This window comes from Gossypium raimondii, chromosome 5, assembly GCF_025698545.1.
Source record: "Gossypium raimondii isolate GPD5lz chromosome 5, ASM2569854v1, whole genome shotgun sequence".
In the NCBI taxonomy this organism is placed as follows: domain Eukaryota; kingdom Viridiplantae; phylum Streptophyta; class Magnoliopsida; order Malvales; family Malvaceae; genus Gossypium; species Gossypium raimondii.
In genome coordinates, this window is record NC_068569.1 from 40428442 (window position 1) to 40450559 (window position 22118).

General features: G+C 33.3%; 1 protein-coding gene across 1 annotated transcript; it reads left to right on the forward strand.

The window, feature by feature from the left end:
* Positions 1 to 12979: 12979 nt before the first annotated feature.
* On the forward strand, positions 12980 to 15923 carry LOC105766084 (protein DETOXIFICATION 14). Its single transcript, XM_052630547.1, has 6 exons — positions 12980 to 13387; positions 13487 to 14031; positions 14118 to 14204; positions 14687 to 14743; positions 14816 to 15054; positions 15137 to 15923. The coding sequence occupies exons 1-6, from the start codon at positions 13106 to 13108 to the stop codon at positions 15481 to 15483; spliced, it is 1557 nt and encodes a 518-aa protein (XP_052486507.1). The 5' UTR covers positions 12980 to 13105; the 3' UTR covers positions 15484 to 15923.
* Positions 15924 to 22118: the final 6195 nt, after the last annotated feature.

Below are 22118 nucleotides of genomic sequence, written 5' to 3' on the forward strand. Positions count from 1 at the left end.
CATTTTCTAAACCACTTGACCTAATAAATCCTTATAAAACACAAATTACTAATGCAAAAATCTTTCTAAAATCACATTTGACTCGTAAATACTAAATAATAAAATTTACAAGCTTACTCATCAAATTTGGTGGTTTCGCACCACTGTTTCCAACACCACTAAAAATCAAGCTGTTAAAACTCTCCCCCCTTTAGGAAATTTCGTCTTCGAAATTTGTTACGTGATAATAGATTCAGATATTGTAATCTCATTGATTCTTCTGTTTCCCAAGTAGCTTCTTCTAAACCATGACGATGCCATAATACTTTTACTAATGACACTCATTTATTCCGCAATTCTTTAACCTCTCGAGCTAAAATTCTCATCGATTCTTCCGAATACATCATATTTGGCTGTAGCTCAATCTCACTATGAGGAATCACGTGTGAAGGATCAGATATGTACCGTCTCAACTTCGATATGTGGAACTCATTATGAATTTTGTCAAGTTCAGGAGGCAAACCTAATCTATAAGCCACAGGGCCGATTGTTTCAACAATTTCCTACGGTTCAATAAATCTTAGACTCAGCTTCCCTTTCCTACCAAACCGTTACACTTTCTTCCATGGAAAGACTTTTAAGAATACCCGATCACCAACAGCAAATTCTATATCTCTTCTTTTCAAATCTGTATACAATTTCTGACGATCAAAAGCAGCCTTCAAACTATCCTGGATAATCTGAACTTTATCTTCAATTTCTCGAATGAAATCAACTCCTACTAGTTTGGGTTCACTCAGTTCAGACCAATACAATGGCGTTTTACATTTCTTCCCATAAAGAGCTTCAAACGGTGTCATTTTTATACTGGATTGATAACTGTTATTATGTGCAAATTCAGCTAACGGTAAATACCTTTCCCAGCTACCTCCAAATTCGAGTATACAACATCTCAACATATCTTCCAGAATCTCAACATATCCTCTAGAATCTCAACATATCTCAACAAAGTTGAACCAATAGAGAAGATAAAGCTAATTGAATTATTCCCCGAGAAAGGAACATATCGCAAAAATAACATCCATGTTATCGAAGCATGAGAAGAGAATGTTGATAAACCTTTTGAGGAGTAATATAGATATCTTTGCATGGTCTGAAGTGGACATTCCAAGAATCCATTTTTTAGTAATTCAACATTGTTAGAATGTGAACCTGAAAGCAATGCCAATCAAGCAAAGGAAAAGGAAGTCTCCAGAGGTAAAAATTCATGTGATTCGATAGGAGAAGCAGAAACTCCTTGTGATGGACTTCATAAAGGAGGTTTTATACCTAGATTAGGTTTCTAATGTGGTAATGGTTTTCAAATCCAATGGGAAATGGTGAATGTGTGTGGATTTCACTCACCTCAACAATGCATGCCTTAAGGATAGTTTCTCACTTCCATCCACCGACAGGTTAGTCGACGCTTTAGCATACCACAAATATATGAGTTTCATAGATGCTTTTTAGGGTATGATCAGATGCAGATGGCTGCAAATGATAAGGAAAAACAGCTTTTATAACTGAATATGGTTTGTTTTATTATAAAGTCATGCCTTTTTTACTAAAGAATGATGAAGAAACTTATTAGAGGTTTATTAATAAGATTTTCCGAAATCAAATCAGTTGCAACATGGAAGTGAATGCAGATGATATGTTGACTAATCGCCCTTCGATAGAGTAGTAGTGAACTTGCAAGAGACGTTTGATATCCTCAAACTATATAATATGAAATTGAACCTAGAGACAGATGCCTTTGGAGTAGGAGCAAGCAAGTTTTTGGTCTTTATAGTTTATGAGTGAGGCATTGATGTAAACCCAGAGAAGATTAATGAAATCTTAGAGCTTAGTCCGCCAAAAAATAAAAAAGGAGATCCAATGCCTCAATGGAAAGATCATTGCTCTCAACAAATTTGTCTTGAGGTTGGCAGATAAATGTGTTCCCTTCTTTAAGGCTATTCAAAGCTCCTTTTCAATGGACCAATGAATGTCAAAAGTCTTTTGAAAAGTTGAAAGTTCATCTGGCCAAGCCTCCCTTGCTAACTTTACCCCTCCCAAGAGATATCTTGTATTTGTACTTCACCGCAATAGATGAAACAATATTCATAGTATTAATTAAAGAAGGATCCTAGCAAAATCCAATTTATTATGCTAGAAAGGTTCTCCAGGCTTTGGAGGTAAGGTATTCTAGATTTGAAAATTTGGTATTTGCATTAGTGGTGGTTGCAAGGAGGTTATGTCAATACTTCTAGGTTCATCAAGTGGTCATTTTATCAGATCAAACTTTGAAGAAAATCCTTGCTAAAGTATATGTTTAGGATTGAATGATGAAGTGGGGAATAAAATTGAGTGAATTTGGATTAGAATTTTCATCAAGAAAAGTAGTGAAAGCACAAGTGCTAGTGAACTTCTTCAATGATAAAAAAAAGATCAAGAACCTAATTTTATTGAAATCCAGCCTGAAAACACTCTTGATAAGGTTCCTGAAGTAGCATGTTCTTCTCAAACACAAACTTTAGAGGTTCACAACTAGCTTTGGAAGTTGTATATGGATACTTGTAACACGTCAAACCCGATCCTTTAGAAAGATCCAAGTATGACGTGTCACTACTTAATAATCAATTTAAGTTTAAAACCAGTTTTGGCGTAAACTTTGCAAAACTTCAATATCTAAATAAAACCTTTAACAGAAAAATAACAATGTATAAGCCATGTGGCATATAAGTTTTAGTATGATGTTTTTCATCAATCAAAGTATAATTCTTTGAAACCAAACCATAAAACTTTAAAGAGACTTCATTAAAAATATAATGAAACAGATAATTATTCTTTATACAAATTCATCTTAAAATACATATAGATGCTAACCCCACATATCATATACGGTACAAACAAAATAGATATCTCACGGCAGCAATAGCGCTCTAATGTAGTCCTTCAAAAAGATCTTCTTTCAAACAGCAAGCCTGAGAAGGAAAAGGGTAACAGTGTAAGCTCATAAGAACTTAGTGAGTTCCAAAGAGATCTTAAATAAGAATACTGACTGCATAAATGGGCCTTTCAAAAGGATTTCAAAAACATTAACACAGAGTATGCCTAATGGTGTATTCAGGTCACAAATAGGCTCAGTAAATCGATGGCATGTCATATGGGTGAATTTTATCTGCCAACTCAACATAACTCAGACAATCCATTTTCATGTCAACCACATACCCAATTTACAAAATCAGTTACATAACATACAATTTAATTTAATTCATATACATTCTCCCCCTTTAATCCTGATTTCAATATCATACGTTATAGCATGTTTTATCGTGATCTGTCAATCCAATTTGCAATATATCTTCTCTACCGGAGGCTACACAAACAAATCTTTTCATCTTCATCTCCACATATCAGATCATTTCATATCATTCATATTAGCAGCAGATGGTAGTGACTTAACATGAGAATGACTTTCACTTCATAACACAGACATACTTAACTCAAACCAACAACACTGGACAATCACAATTCACACACACATACACTTTTCATACCTTACAGAGAAAGAGTACTTACCTTAATCAACTATCAAATAAATAAAATCATAACACATAGAAGTAGAAGGAACCCACCAAAAATAATAGCAAAATCTATAAAGCAGGTCCTTTGCCTTCATCACTCATACCTTCAGTAGCTTCTTGAGCAAACCCAACTAGAGAGGTTTTCTGGACTTAAGTTTTCAGAGAGTTTAAAGAAAATAAAGGAAAGAAAGAAAACAAAGATAACGAAAAGGTTTTTAGAGAAGACACTGCTATTCTTATATACTTAAGCTCGGAGACAAGGTTTAGTGGAAAAATCAAATAATTCCACTAACACTCTTGATTCTCGTGATTAAGTACGCTTATCATAATTTAAAAATTTTCATCTACAGTAGCTTAGTTCCTTTCTAACTAAGCCCCAACTTAACTAATTAATTACCTTACTAAAATATAAAAATAATAAATAAATAAATAAATTTATTCAACTGCGAACGTAATGAGTTCGCGGAGCATCTAGGGTGGCATATTCTTAACAGAAGGATTCGCCAAACCACAGATCTCACCAAACTACGAGTTCACCAAGTGGCGCATACATAAAATCCTATACTTAGTCAAAACAAAAACTTTACTTACTCATATTTATGCTTATTTTACCCAAAACACACCAAACAATAATCATATACAATGACTTCGTCACGAGGGCTATTACAATTCTCCCCACTTATAAAATTTCGTCCCCAAAATTCATACCTATAAATAATTAAGGATACTACTCTTTCATCTGACTTTCTCTTTCCCATGTAGCTTCTTTTGTACTATGATTTCTCCATAATACCTTCACTAATGGAATCCTTTTATTTCTCAGCTTTTTTACCTCTTTTGCTAAAATACAAATGAGCTCTTCTTCATAAGACAAATTTGGTTCAACCTCTAATTATTTAATCTACAACATGATCTAGATTTGATTTATATCTTCTTAGCATATATACATGAAATACATTGTGAATCTTTGATAACTTAGGAGGTAGAGCCAGTCTATAAGCTATCGGTCCAACTTGCTTTAAAACTTCATATGTTTATACAAATCTTAGACTCAACTTTCCTTTCTAACCAAATCTAATGCTCTTCTTCCAAGGAGATACTTTTAAGAACACCTTATCACCAACTTCAAAAGTAATTTCTTTTCTTTTTAAATATGCATAGGCTTTTTGTCAATCTTTTGCAGCTTTTATGTGACTACGAATAACAAAGACTTTTCTTCTATTTCACGCACCAACTCAGGACCTACTAATTTTCTTTCACTAAGCTCCATCCAACAAGTGGGCATTCCACATTTTCTACCATACAGAGCTCCAAATGGAGACATTTTCAAACTGGCATGATAACTGTTATTATAAGCAATTTCAACCAAAGGAACATACCTTTCCTAGTTTAGCCCAAAATCAATTACACAACTTCTTAACATATCCTCCAAAACTTGAATAACTTTTTCAAATTCACCATCTGTCTGAGGATGAAACGTAGTACTGAATTGCAACTTAGTTCCCAATGATCCTTGTAGTTGCTTCCAGAATCTTGAAGTAAATCTTAGATCTCTATCTGAAACTATGGAAGATGGGATTCCATGTAAGCATATTATCTCAGAAATATAAAGTTCAGCTAAATTTTCTAGAGAAGAAGTAGTGTTTATTGGCAGAAAATGAGTTGACTCAGTAAGCCTATCAACTATTACCCAAACTAAATTTTTCTTTGAAGGGCTGAGGGGTAACCTTGACACAAAATCCATGGTAATTCTTTGAAGGGCTGAAGGGTAACCCTAACACAAACTGAAGGGTAACCCTAACACAACTTACCCGAGGGAACTTGATGTTCTGTCTGCTAATTCTTTGACAGGTCAGACAAGTTTAAACATACTCTGCCATTTCTTTTTTCATCCTAGGCCACTAATAAAAGCTTTTCATATCTCTATACATCTTGATACTCCCTGGATGAAGTGAAAAGGGTCATTGATGAGCTTCTCTTAACAAATTATTCCTCAAATAATTCTCAGGTGGTACAAACATTCTTCCCATGAATCTCAACTCATCATCCTTACCCAAACTAAAATTTTTTGTTTGCTAGATACATTCGTTGTTTATACAAATCACACTGTGCATCTTTTATATGCTCTTCTAAAATTTGAAATAGAAATGTTGGCTTCACAGTTAAATTTGCTAGCAATGATCCATTATCAATCATACTTAATTTTGCTTAAAGAGATACTAGTGTTGCCATTATTTTTCTGCTCAAAGCATCTGCCACCACATTTGCCTTCACTGGATGATACTCAATAGTCAAATCATAATCTTTCAGTAGTTTCAGCCATCTTCTTTGCCTCAAATTTAGATCCTTTTGAGTCATCAAATATTTCAAATGTTTATGATCAGAGAATACATAACACTTCTCTCCATACAAATAATGTCTTCATATATTCAATGCTAACACCACTACTGTCAATTCTAAATCATGAGTGGGGTAATTCTTCTCATGATGTTTGAGCTGACATGATGCATAAGCTATAACCTTACCCTTCTACATAAGAACACATCCAAGCTTATTTAAAGATGCATCTATAAAAATTGTATACTCTAGACCAGACTCTGGCTGTGCTAAAAATGGAGCTTTAGTCAAAACTACTTTCAAATTCTCAAAATTTTGTTAACACTCGTCTGTTTACTCAAACTTTTCTTTCTTCTTCAACTAGCGAGTGTAAACTCAAAATTATATAGGGTTTTTCTATATATTTTTACTACCTTTTTACTTAATAATTATGTTTATCTTGAATAATTGTTATTAAAATAAGTGAATTTTACTTAATTAGTAATATTGGGCATGAATTTATAAAGTATGCGAATTTGTGCTTAATTACATTTTTTTGTACATATTTTATATGATTTCATGTTAATTTATTAATATGTGATTTTTCACTATGTAGGAGGACCATTGAAGATGTGATTAATGTGAATGAATCATGGACATACACAAATTAAGTGGACAGTAGGACCATGCAATTTGGGTCATGAGGTTGATAATTTGGCCTAATAAAAAAGGTGCTAAAAGATTGACATGTCTGCTAAGTTATTGGAATGAGAAACTATCCAACAAGGGGGAACTAAAGCCTAATTTTGGCACAAGTAGATGGTTGCCCAAAAGCAAGCTTTGGGGTATTCAATTGAATGTCCTTATAGTTGGAAAATAATCAGAAATCAACCCAAAAACTTGTTGTTGAAACCATCCACCCTATGGCTATTAATAGCCTTGGTTTGAATTCAAACTGATGAGACTTAGTCATCCCCTTTTCCTTGAAATATGGTTGGCCATGTGTGGTAGAAAAAGAAGGAATTTTGAATATATTTTTAGCTAACTCTACCCCTTACATTCAACTATAAATACCATGCACCAATCCCTTAGTCACTCATCCCTCACAACTCATTTCTCTTCTCTCATTAGCATTTTTCCGACATTCTGTTTCCCTTTTCCTTCCCTTTCATAGCTGCCCATCTCCTTTCCATCCTTTAGCCACAAAAGCTTTGACAAAAGCATTCTTTGATCGGCCACCTTAGGAACTCTTTAGCAAAATAACCACCGAGTAGAACGGAGGAGCACATCAGTCATAATAGATCTAAAAAGCTGCTAAACTGAATCAGTCAAAATAGATCCGAAAGACTGCTGAACTGAATAGAGTTTACTCTTTCCTCTTGTTATCTATTTTAATTATGTTTGCTTTGATTCTATTATTTTTGACATCAACAATGATATTTTAAATCCTATTTGCTAGGATGATAATGTTAATTCAATAACATCTATTTTATTCATGTTTAACATGTTTGGGCCTCAGTCAATCATGTTTTCAATTAATATCATGATACATTTCATTCATACGTGATTGGGTGCACTCAGATTAGCTAAGTGATCCTAACCAGAAGACGGCTAGTAGACACATAATTGAAAAGTGCAATGTTCAATTTAGATCCTTAAACCTGACTAAGTCGAGGTTTGTAATATCTATAGTTAGCTTTATTGCCTTACATAGTTTTTAGGTTTATGTAATTAAACTATTGCAAACGTAAATGTCCCTGTGGCCTTACATAAATGTTAAGAAACCCTTAGTTAATATGGTCAATGAAATGCATATTTAACTAAGTAAAAGACTTCGAAAGGACTTAATTTGGTTTCCAAACTTATGAAAGATCGAGTTGTTATGGAAGTATTTCTGAACATTGTTAAGCATGATAAAGTAAATTAAATTGATTAATATAATTATCATAGCCCATTTAATATTGATTGGTTTTTTTTTTTTTTGCTAAAGCCATTCATTCATACATTTAGGTAAATTGCATTTAGACTAGAATTGCATAGGGATCAATCTTTGCATTTATTTAACGTAATCATCACCATTCAAATTATTGAGTTTTTACATCAAATTGTGAATTTATAATTTTGCAATTAATTGGTTAAACTTATACAATCCTTGTAACACCCTTTACCCGTGTCAGACACCGGGACAGGATACGAGGCATTACCGGACTTAAACATAACCAATCATACAAAACCGAGTCATGAAATTTCATCCAAATTAAAAATTTTCATATTTCATCATAAAGTCACTAATATGGGCTTACGAGACCCAATACATAATTTGAAAGTGGTTCGGGACCAAACCGAGAACTTTTGAAAACTTTGAAAATTTTCTTGAAAAACAGGGGCACACGCCCTGAGCACATGGCCATGTGGCCAACCGTGTGGATAAAATTTAGGCTATTTACCAAGCCTTTTTCCATCCAAACATTTACACACTTATACCAAATTTATCAACACACAACATGGCATTATCATAAACGTGCAACTTAACCAATAATAGCCAACATTAATGGCCTTATACAAAATGAACTATCAAATAACATAGGCCAACATTTTAGGCCAAATCAATTATGACACATAACAAAATAATCAAGTCCTCTATACATGCCATAATTCATAATATTGTTTTCAAAATACCAAAAGAGTGTTGATAGTGTGGATGGATCTCCGACGATCTCCGTACCCTGAGCTAGCTTGGTGACACTATAAGACAAGGGAAAGAAAAGGGAGTAAGCATATAGCTTAGTAAGTTGGTATGTAAATAATAAACAATTTATTAACATGTTTTTATCAATCCTCATAATGTGTTCTCAAGATAATACAATCATATTTGCACATAGTTTCACTATTCACTCATGTTCATATCAAGCTATCTATGCGGTCATAGTCAATAAATTATTTATATCTTGATCTATGAAACTCTGAATTAAGATACGCTAAATTTCTCTAAAACTAGACACACATATCTTCTTACCATAAAATTTTCAGAATTTATGGTTTAATCAATAAGTACAGTTTATTCTTTAAAGTCATCCCTATTTTGCTGTCTGACAGTTTCTACCCTTCTTCACTAAAAATTAATTATCTCCTCGTATGAGATTCAGATGATATTCTAGTTTATTTTTATTTAAAATAGACTCATTAAGAATTTTAAACATATAAATTCTAACCCATAATTATTTTTATACAATTTTAATGAATTTTCAAGTCACAACAGGATTCCAAAATCACTCGATCCTATCTCATAAAATTCAAATATCTCATAATATGAAATTCTCTTGCTTACACCATTTCTTTGATGTAAAACTAGACTCAATAACCTTTAATTTCATATCTTATTCAACCTCTAATTCTATTTTCATAATTTTTAGTGATTTTTCAAAGTTATACAACATTGTTGTCCAAAATTATTTTATTACTAATTTTACTATTTCATGTTTTCTTTGTATTAACTTTCATTTACACACATAACACCAAGCATGTCCATAGCTATCCATTCCAATAGCTAGTCATTATCAAATATTTACAAGGTTTCATAGTCATACTTACTCCACATCAACCTTACCAAAATTCGATCACATATCAAGCACATTGCTCATAAATATATATACACATGTACCTGCACTCATTCATCACATAATCACAATCATTTACACTTAGTCATTTCCCGTTGAACACATCATAATATTAACGGATACATCGGAATATTGCACATAGTGCCACACTTGTAGCCAAAGTGACTTCACATCACTTATCACACATAGGCTCGTTCTCAAGCTATTCACATTTGAGGGTCTGTTCACACAGGCTGTCGATCATTCGTAACTACTTAGTGCTGCTCACACAAGCAGTCAGGTATCCGCAACACATGCCGGATTACCCAGTCACTGGTAGAACTTATAAGACCAGCACCCGAATTCACTTAGTCACAATTTCACATAGTTTTCACATAGGTTCCTAGTGACATGTCACTTGTATCATATTCTATTCTTAAGGTTCAACCGGAAAATTTCTCACTTGTCAATATTTTGTCAAATACATCAAATATTTAGCCAGATTTCACAAAATATATCAAAATATGAAAGCGTAAGTAAAAATGATTTTCTTATTACTCAAGCCTAGCCGATTCATATTCCCTCTTATAACAGTCCACAATTTTCACTAAATCACATTATTTTCTTATTTTTACACGTATTTTACAACTTTTACAAATAAGTACTTTTATGAAATTTCACTAAAATCATATAGTAAAAGTTGTTTATTACACTTTAAACTTTCATATTCTACCATACAACATCAAAACACATGCAAGTCATCCATGGGTAAATTTTTAAACACAAACCCTAGCTCAAAATAATGGTAGAAATAGCTAAACCGAGCTACGAGGATCTCAAAAATGTAAAGAACATTAAAAACGGGGCTAAAACGGACTTACAATCGAGATTGGAAGCTTGAAAAAACCTAGCTATGTCTTCCTCATGTGAAATTCAACCAAGGGGTTGAAGATGAGCAAAAATTGGGTTTTAATTTGGCTTTTTAATTCATTTAATCACCAAATTACTAAGATGCCCTTAACTTAAAAATATTCTATTTCACCTATTTCACGTCCATTTTTGTCCAACAAATTAACCAATGGTCTAATTACCTTTTAAGGACCTCCAATTTAAAATTGCATAGCAATTAAACACCTTTAACTTCTAGAACTCAAGTTTTAGACTTTTTTTTACAATTTAGTCCTTTCGACTAAATTGACTGCCTAAACGTCAAAATTTTCGAACGAAATTTTCATGAAATCATTCTGTACATCTGTAGATCATAAAAATATAAGAATATTAAATTTTTCCTCGTCGGATTAGTGGCCCCGAAACCACTATTTTGACTAGGCCCAAAATCGGGCTGTTACAGTTCTTGTGGAAACGATAACTCATTTTACTTATTTATGACTTGAACAATTGTGTACACTTGCAGAAACCCCGTTATAGTAAGTAAGAGGTGTTTCAATCATTGAGAAACCTTTTACAAATCTTCTGTAATAACTTCCTAATCCTAGAAAATTGCAGACTTTAGATACATTTTTGGGGAATTAAACTCGAGTACTACTTTTACCTTACCAGGATCTACTTTAATGCCTTAAGCAGAAATCACATGGCCCAGAAAATGTACTTCTTTCAGCCAAAATTCACATTTATTGAACTTAGCATATAACTGATTATCACATAGAGTTTTCAACACAATTCTCAAATGTTCTTCATGATCCACTTCGTTTTTAGAATAAACCAATATATCATCAACAAAGGCCACTACAAACTTATCCAAGTATGGTTGAAACACTGTTCATTAAGTCCATAAACACTGCAGACGTCTTAGTCAGACCAAAGGGCATTACTAAAAACTCATAGTAACCATACCTCGATCAGAAAGCAGTCTTAGGTACATCATCACTTTTTATCTTTACTTGACAATAACCAGACTTTAAATCAATTTTAGAGAATATTGTAGCCCTACATAACCGATTTTACTAACCCAATTTTTTGGGTTGTGACACGAACTTCAAATCACCTATCCAAACCTTCATCATCTACACCTATAGCGTGGACTTCCACAACAGGCTCGCAAAGGTAACTTTATAATCTTCTCTCACCTTGGAGGCAATTATTATACCGTACATAGCAAACCTCTTAGACCTCATGGCGTACCCAAAAGGGAACCTAACACGTGTTTCTCAACAGAACTAACAACGCAATGGACCATGCATAGTCAACCTGCCAACCAACGGACCTTGAGTTAGTTTGTGAAACTTAGCCTAACAAATTTTGAGGTTAGGCATCTTCGGTAAGACTATGTGAGGGCCACATGAAGTCCTAGGTTAATTGATTGCCGGTCATCCTAAAACATCTTATCCTAGGACATAGTATCACCATCACTGCATATCAAATCAAACTTTTGTGTAAGCTTGTCTCTCATTATAAAAAGGCCATACAAACAACTCACACACACCACGTACTCACCCCATCTTCCTCAACCGCAAAACTCCCTTACCAAAAAGCTTCCTCCTAACCTCTACCTCAGTGCTTGACCATGTAAACTTCTATCTTCCTAGCCTCTTAATCTCGCTAGTTAAAAGATTTTATATTTATTGTTTTAGAATTTAGATCGATAATTAATTTAATAAAGAACAAACAAAAGGGAAAACTAAATGTCACCAATCTCGTTGTGAAAGTGGAGCTATTAGTTTAATTCTTATATTTTGCTTTTACTTATCAAATCAAATTTAAAGATAAATTTGTTGTCTAACACAGAAAAAGAATCGCTTTTGGAGAAAACTATTTCTATCTCTCCACTTTCAAAATTTGTAAAATTTTGATAAGAAATATCTTTCATTCTCTGTAAAATTTGAAATTGTATAAATTAATTTCTCTTTGATTTAAAATGTCAAACTAATTTAATTTGTATTAATTTTAAAGTCAGTAACTAAAAACAATTAATCATATGGTAATGTTTTCCATCAATTTTACACGATTTTAATTGGTATAATAATGAATTTAGTCCTAAAATTTACACATTCTAATAATTTGGTCTTAATTTAACAAATTTATCCTGCAATATTTATGTAAATATTGTGGTTGAATTTTTGATTTTTAGAATTAAAGTCCAAATGATAAAATAAGTAAACATTAAAGGCTAAATTTATTACCATACAAATCAAAATTATGTATAATTGATAAAAATATTAATATTGTGTTTAATTATTTTTAGTCGTTATTTTCAAAATTAATAAAAATAAAATAACTTTAATTATTTTAAGAGATACCAATTCACTCAATTTCAAAATTAAGAAAAACACCTCAAATCTTTTCGCTTAATATTTTCATAAATAATCTCATTTTTATTATATTTTTAAAAATTGTTATATTAAAAAATCACGATAAACAGGAATAATATTTATTAAGGTTACAAAAGTAGTTGTGGTTTCCTACTTTCTTTATTTTGACATGGACTCTTGGCATTCGAGTAATGATTGCTTCTCCGACCATCCTTCAATAAAAATTTGTAATAGATGGATGTCTTTTGTAATTCCACAAAAAGACAGGATTTCTATTTCTAGCAAATTATTACCTAAAAAGGGGAAACTCCTGCAGATTTGTTCGAAGTGAAGAAAAATGGCTAGAACTTACGAATCTTTAATAGATGATAAGATCGAACAGGGTTTCTTGGCTAATGAAAGAGAAGGATCAGACATTAATTCTTCTTTGGATTTGCATGAATTCATTGAAGAAACCAAAAGGATTGGGTACATAACAGGTCCAATGGTGGCAGTCCATTTCTCACAATACTTTCTGCAAATTATATCAGTGGTAATGGTTGGTCACCTTGGCCAACTTTCTCTCTCCAGCATTGCCATTGCCGTCTCCTTCGGTGCTGTCACTGGTTTCAGTGTTCTTGTAAGTCCTTTCTCTGTTCCCCCCCTTGATTTTTTATAGTTGTATTGATTGAAGAACACTGATTTGTTTCAACATGCCAAAAAAAAAAAAAAAAACCAGTTTGGAATGTCGGGTGCACTTGAAACTTTGTGTGGGCAAGCTTATGGAGCTCAGCAATATGGAAAACTAGGAACTCATACTTATACAGCTATATTCTCCCTTATCTTAGCTTGTCTCCCTTTGACTACCCTTTGGGTTTATATGGGTAAATTATTCATTCTGATAGGCCAAGATCCTGTTATTTCAGAGGAGGTTGGGAAATTGATTATATGGCTAATTCCTGCTCTCTATGCGTATGCAACACTTCAACCTATTATACGGTTCTTTCAGACACAAAGTTTGATTATGCCATTGCTTGTAGGTTCCTGTTCTATTCTTTGTTTCCATGTGCTTCTTTGTTGGGGTTTAGTGTTTAAGTCTGGATTAGGAAACCAAGGTGCAGCATTAGCCATCAGCATTTCCTATTGGACTAATGTGATTTCACTAGGATTATATATGATGTTCTCTGATACTTGTTCAAAAACCCTTGCCCCTATTACAATCGATGTATTTCGAGGAGTTCGAGAGTTCTTTCGTTTAGCTATCCCCTCTGCTTCCATGATTTGGTAATAATCTCCCTTTCATTTCAGCATTTGCAGTTGTAAACATAGTTTCCTTTCATTTATTCATGTCCATTTCCATGTGGTTGCAGCCTTGAATGGTGGTCATTTGAGTTGCTCATAATATTTTCTGGATTTTTACCAAACCCACAACTTGAAACATCTGTTACATCTGTCTGGTACATTCTCTGTTGTACATAAGTTGTTATTAGGTAAAAGCATAATGGAGAATTCTACATTAGGAGTCAGATTGAATTTTGCCCTATTTACTCAAAAAATAGGTAAATTGGTTCTTATACGTTAGATTAAAGAGCAAATTAGTCTCTTTTTTTTTAAACTTTATCCATTTCTATTGTTGAAAACTAGTGTAGCTGATAGAATAACTAGACAATTACACATGATGTGTTACGTGTATCTTATGCTGACGTGCATGGACCAATGTTTAACAATAGAATTGGATGGAATTCTTAACTGAAGGATCATTTTGCTCTTTGATCTAACGTATAGGGACTAATTTGCCTATTTTTTAAGTTGAGGGGACAAAATACAATTTGAGTCCTAATATAAGGGCCTCCATGGTACTTTTACCGTTCTTATTGTAATCTGTCCTCAAACAAATTATTAACTTGTAAATTCATTGATGGATTTTTTATTTGATCAGTCTAGCAACCATGTCAACACTATTTCCAATACCAGAGGAAATAGGAGCTGCAGCAAGGTATGTTATAACATGCACATTTAACTGGACTTGGCATATTTATATCTTTATGTAAATATTTTCTTGGAACAGCACTAGAGTTTCAAACGAACTAGGAGCAGGTAACCCGCGTTCAGCTCGTATTGTTGTCTTCACCGCCTTGTTGATTGCACTATTAGAGTCCGTTACCGTTGGTGCAGCCCTCTTTTTTAGTAGGCATGTTTTCGGTTATGTTTTCAGCAATGACAAGGAAGTTATCGATTATGTCACAAACAGGGCTCCTTTGCTATCTTTGTCTGTTGTTTTGGATAGTTTACAAGTTGTCCTGTCAGGTAGTTCATTTGTTTCGTCATCTTGATGTGTGTTTTATTTGAACATGCAGTTTCTTACCCTATCTGGTTGTCCTAAAATCAGGGATTGCAAGGGGATCAGGATGGCAGGATTTGGGGGCTTATATCAACCTTGCTGCATACTATCTTTGTGGAATTCCAGTTGCTGTCGTATTGGGATTTTGGGTTAAGATGAGAGGAAAGGGGCTTTGGATTGGGTTACAAGTTGGTTCCTTTTTGCAAGTACTTTTGCTTTCTGCCATAACAAGTTGTATAGATTGGCATAAGCAGGTTTGCCTCCATAATCTCTTCAGGGGAATGTTGAATATCGACATATATCCAATACAAGTATATTATAAAAAAATTATAAGTTTTTCATCTATTTGGAAAATGATATTCCTTACTCATATCCCAAGTATGTATTGCATTTAAGGTTTTTTTCTTAGAAAATCAAGAGTCTGGATATTTGACAAATTTGAGACTTTTTTTTAGGAAGGCAAGGGACAGATTATTGGAGAGTGACGTTGAGACTCAAGCACAGATTAGTGGAGATTAATCCTTAGGGTGGGTTTGGATGGGTGGTGTATTTACGTGCGGTTAGTATAAAAACAACGATGGCGGTAAGATTAGATACTATAGCGATACTATAGCGTGAGATAAAAAGTAAGCTAAAAGTACCATACCGCCCATCTAAACCCACCCTAATTGTCGCCTAGCGAATTTTGACGGATAAAATTTTACAAAGATCAATTTCAATCTTGTCACAATTATGGATTAATCTCTCTTCTTTTAGTCCGATTTTCAAAAATTAAACTTCTCTATAATTATAGTTAAATTGATGTTGTGTACATCTAGCTTTTAATGTTACTAGATATGGCATATATTTTATTATTTTTCAACAATTTCGTTTATTTCATTTTTTTTGGTCGGAGAAAGATATGTAACTTGCTTAGAAGGTTGATGTGGATCAAAACCCAAAAAGTTGAGTGAAAAAATAAGGAGAAAACGGAGAATAGAGATAAACAAGTTAAAACTCAAGAATTGTATGGCCCATATAAGGTTTAGAGGCATTGGCAAGAGACAACTTTGCAGCGTGCTAGCTATCAACAGATAACTACTTTCAACTCAATATTTGTGGTAGTTCAGGACTAGCACACATTCACCCTACCAAACTTGCCGGTTAAGAACAGAATGAATTAGCCAATACCCATCATCTACGAGTAGAGGTGGAAACGGTTGGGTTGGATTGGGTTTTTCTCATATTCAAAGATTTTCAAGTTTGGGAGTTTTTTGGGCTTGAATTTCTTTAGATTCGGGTCCGGATTGAGCTATGTGGGTCGACTCTGACGTATTGAATTTATTTTAAAATTTTTTATTGATATAATAACTTTTTTGGCTCTCTAACTTTACAAAAAAAATTATTTTATCCCTCTTAATTTTTCATCTCTTTTAACCCTTGAACTTGCATTGTTTGTTAAATCACCTCAAAATGGATGGAAAAGTTAATGTTTATTAACTTTGATGATGGATGCCACGTTAGTAAGTTAATTAATTTTTAAAAAATTCAAAAAATATATAAAAATTATTTTTAAAAACTTAATAAGTATTAAAGAAGTAAAAAAATTATAAAAATATTTTTAATTTTTAAAAAAATAATTAATTGCTTATGATACATGTGGGTGGCCACGTGGATGCCACGTCAACAAAGTTAACAGACATTAACTCTTTTTTTTATCCATTTTGGTGTGATTTGACAAACAACGCAAGTTTAAGGGATAAAATAAGCAAAAAATAAATAAATTTTTTTGTAAATTTTGAGTGCCAAATAAGTCATTTTGGCATTTCTAAATTATAAATATTTTAATTTATCATATAAAATAATTCATTTTACTTTTATACGATGACAATGTGATTCAAATTTGTCATATAAAAGCATAAATTATATATTTAATAGAGTTTTTTTATATAAAATAATTAAAGTATTTATTGTATGTAAAATTTATTATTATATGATATGTATATGAATTGACGAAAATATATTTTATTGCTTCTTATTATATTAGGGTAGAATTAGTAATCTAACTATTAGTGCGTTTACTTTTGGTCACCCAACTATGAAAATTTTCAATTTAATCACTAACATTTTAGATTATTTCTATTTTGGTCATCAATACTTGCACATTCTATCACTTTAATCCTCAAACACATATAATTAAATATAAATAATATATTATAAAAATAAAAATATAATATTATTTATATAAATATATATAAATAATATTAAAAATATTATGTGTTTATATTTAATTATAAGCATAAGGCTCAAATATACATTTAGCCTCCCGAACTTGACGCCTTCTCTCAATTGGTACTTATGATTTTTTTTGTCCCATGTTGGTACCCAAATTTTCATTCCAATTTTAGTGCATTTTTTGTAACAGTGTTAAATATAGTACACATGATACTCTTATGTTGTGACACATGGCAATCGATGATAAATATATATAAATTATATAAATTTTCTAAAATATAAAAGAAATTATAAATTACAAAATATATGTATCTAAAAATTTTAAAATATTAAAAAATAAAAAATCTAAAATTCAAGTTAGAAAATCGAAAACCCAAAAAATTACATCTTTTTCTAAATAAATTTTAACAAATTATTTGAAGATAAATTTACAATAAATTTTATGCTTAGAGATGGATGCAGATTATTACAGGACATTTCAAGTTGACAAGAAAGCAACAAAAGATAATTTGAAAACAAAGCTTATACGAAGCTCTTTTTGTTTTTGTTCTTGTTCTTATTTGTTAATTATTTATTAGGTTTTATAGGAAAAATTGGTTTCCTCTATTGAGAATGCTATTAGCATAATCATGAATGAAATTTATAAAATCACAAATTTACTAAATTTAGGGATTTAAAAAATCACAAATTTACATATAAGTTTATCAAGATTTAATTATGTGTTTAAATATAATCATATTTATATATAATTATATATGTTTGAGGACCAAATTGAAAAAAATTTGTAAATGTAGGGGTTATATTTATTGAATTATTTAAATTAGGATTAAATTTATAGAATGTGCAAGTATTGAGGACTAAATGTGTTGTTATACTAGTTAGAGAAATGCCACATCATCGCTTCCGTTAACTATTTAACGAGGAGTGACCAAAATGAAAACGTTCTATGACGTTAGCGACTAAATTAAAAAATTTCATAGTTGGGTGACTAATTCTATGGTTTACCCATTATATTAATTGATAAATGAATAACTTTTATCATTCTTATTAAATTTATAAACCTAATACTCATATTCTAAGCTATTTATTTCAAAACTCAAATATATTATACAAATACCAAACTCAAATAATATACCCATTATTACCCAAACTCAAAATAAACTAATTACAACCCAAACCGTAGGCCAAATTAGCCAAATATGCTGATTTTCTTTTTGAATTGGCCAAATAAGCCATTTTATTCTCGAAATTTAGGGAAATAGGCTGATTTTGGAAAGAGTGTGTGAAAGCGCGTCTAGTTGGATGTTCTTTCACATTCTCTTTCCTCAGCTTCTTTTTTTTAGGGTTAAAGGTTTTTTGTTAGGAATTAGGGTTTAGTGTTTAGGATTTTAGGAGTGAAATCGTGAAAGTTTATAGGTAGATTTGAAGGGTCGAGGATGCGATAATGCATCTCAGAACACATACATTTCATATGTCATGCTAGGATAGGACCGTTACCTCAGAAACCCATCCTATGGAAGTTAGGTTTCAGGGTGATAGTGTTTGATACGATTACGGGTCGAAGTCTAAGTGGAGGTCTAAGTCAACGGTCATGATGCGGGCACAGGTTCGAGTATAATTGGGGGTTAGTTGACAGTCGTTATACGGTCACGAGTTTAAACTTTTTGGGTACTCGCATATGATGCCTTATATATACCATACATAAGATTAATGTCATAATCATAGGGAAAAACGAAGGGTTTTCCAGTGTAATCAACGTAACTTTTTTTTTCTCTATTTCTAGGCAGTCAATATCTTTAACCTTTCATTCTTATCTGAAGGCTGACCTTAAGGTGGACACAGGAGGGCTCTCAGACGGAGAGTGGATATTTCGAAACAGTAGATATCAAACTTGGGTCAATGCAGTAGAGGTTGTACTTATTAATGGATTGTTTAATAACGACATCCATTGTCACCCCGAAAAGAGCATCACATTTATTTTACCGCAACAACCGTTGTTTGTTTAAGAGTCCTCCTACGTCCACGATGATGCCGACCTGCGGATAAGAAGGAAGGTTAAAGATACTGACTACGTGGAAATAGAGAAAAAAATTACGCCGATTATAGCAGGAAGCCTCATAGTTTTTCCCTATAATTATGCCCTCAAACTTCTGTATTGTATTTATAAGGTAACATCTCCAGGTATCCAAAACGTTTGAGCCACTGCCCGTATAACGACCGTCAACTGACTCCCTCATTACACTCCGATCTATGACTTCATAACGACTATCGACTGAGAACACTACGTAGACTTCCACTCGTGATCGTATAAAGCAAACTAACCTTGGAACTCGAATTCCATAGGATGTGTTTTTGAGGTAATGGTCTCATCTAATAGGATATATAAAATGTGTGTCTCGGAGCGATATTGCATCACCGATGACTAAAGAATACCTTAAACAAGAAATTTTATTAACGGAAAAATTTTTTAACACTGAAGCAGGGAAATAAATCGAGAGAAAAATATTGTAAAGTGGAGGGGTAGAGGCCGGGAGAGATGATGGGTTTAGGGATGATGGAGTATGAAGGGAGAGTCCTCTTTTATTGGCACGAGTGAGGGGTGAGATTGGAAAAGAGAAAAACTTCATGGTTGAAAACGTGTCGTGGGAGAGGCATTTTCATCGAGTATATGAAAGAGAAGCCTCAAATTTTACCTGGAATTCCTAGGGTCAAGGCACTTTTGGTGGACTTTTAGTGGAAATGGTAAGAAAGCTCGTCCAGTTGGGTGAGCTTTCTTACTGACATGGTAAGAAAGTGTGCCTAGCTGGACGTGCTTTCCTTGTATTTAGTAGAAAGCTGTCCAGCTAGATGTACTTTCTTGCCATGTCAGCAAGAAAGCTCACCCAATTGGACGAGTTTTTTTTTTACAATTTCCACTAAAAGTATTCCAAAAGTGCCCTGACCCCGGGAATCGTTGGTACATTTTCAAGCATGTTTTGAAGCACTGAAGACCCTTTGAAGCAAGCATCTGATGAAATTAGTTAATCTCTAAAATGCATTTTTGAGTACAAAAGAGCCTTTCATTATTATTATTCGATGAAAGCGCGTATTTTGAAATGCATTTTGAAGCATGCCTTCCCTCTAGCCTCGTTCGTTTTTGCTTTTAAACTACTAAAGTATTCAAAACTTAGACAAGCAACAAATTCATATCAAATATTGAAAAATAGCACCAAGTGTCATTTGCATTTCCTTAGATAACCATTTAAAGATTTTTTTGTTCTAAATATCTAATTATTTTTAAATTTAAATGTGTCGACGAGTGAAAATCGTCATTTATTACGATGGTCAAATTTGCAATACAAATGCCAGGGTTGTATTTGCAAGAGCCTAGATTGTGGAATTGGCTTTCAACCATACCATTCAATTTCATAAGCTACAGACTAGAAAGCCAAGGAAAGTTAGGGGTTCGAGCCTGGGAAAAATTTTAAACTTGCAATGTAGATATATGTTATTAGTTTACCCCTTTAAGTATGAACTATTTGATGTGAAAGGCGAGCTCTAGCTGAAGGCGGTCATATCATCACACTAATCAACCAGAAATGCTATAACGGAGTTATATGTCGAGTTTGTCAAGGTTGATGGAGCTGGTCCATCTTCGACCACTATTGCGGCTAATGTAGGAACCGAAGTAGAAGATAAAAGTCTTATTACACAGTTATGCAATGGGTTCACTAGTTTGTTACAAAGCTCCTATTATGATGTCCTCGAAGCATCAATGGTAGACATTCTTCGATTTCAACTTTGACGACCACTATCAGTTGAGGTATGAGCGTAACTCAAACCTGGACAGTCGGGCACAACTTTTAGTCATTGCATTCGATTTCAACTTTAGTGGTTCGATGTCTTAGGGAGGAAGCACTTATACTGGGGGCTATCAACCTACACCAGTTGGAAATCTAGTGCAGATGTGAACCGTAGCATGGAGTTATACAAGAACTGATGACTTACTCTCTACGGCCGGGTCCGGCAAAGGTACATTGAACCCTTTGTTTGAAGATGACAATGAAGATGTAGCTAAGGAAGAAGATGCAGTCGAGGAAGAAGGGGCAGTAGATGTTGACAGATCAAAATCAGACCCCGATCCAATACAGCAGTCTAGTCCAGATGGTTCGAAAGTAGCATTTTTTTAGCCAAAGCAGATTTCAATTGAGCCAAAACCTTGTGATTCTAACACTATGATGGTTCAGACAATGCTCTAGATCTAGATCTGTGATTCAGGGCATATGAACCTCTGCCCCACATGACTAACACCGACCTCTCCACTGAGGGTGGTTTAGAGTTCTAGCAGCTCCCACACAAAACACCTGACCATATAAGCTCATCGTCAAATGTCTGAGTATTAGAAGTTGGCATGGAGTATCCCAACAAAGATGAGTTTCTTGCTACACTAAAATGGTGCAACAAGAACAACATGAACAATCACGTCACAAAATCCATTTTTGGAGAAATTTGATAGAAAGTGTGCAATGTGCGATGGGAGGTGCAAATGGAAATCATGGCATCTTTTTAGAAGAAGACGGGTGTATTATATTAAGTGCGATATGCGATCACTAGATATTTGACATAATGTAACCTGATCGGGGTTTTCATTTTTGCCAATAGCGTAACTTTAACTCGTACTTTACAGGTGTAAGTCAGGATCATCTAAGGCTAGACTCCGATATGATATTTGACATAATTTTTCCTATGGTGAAAGCAAGTCCCAAGATTCCTATCCTAGTGTTGATTGCCAACATCAGTAACCAGTACGATTACTCGCCATCGTACTACAAGGCAT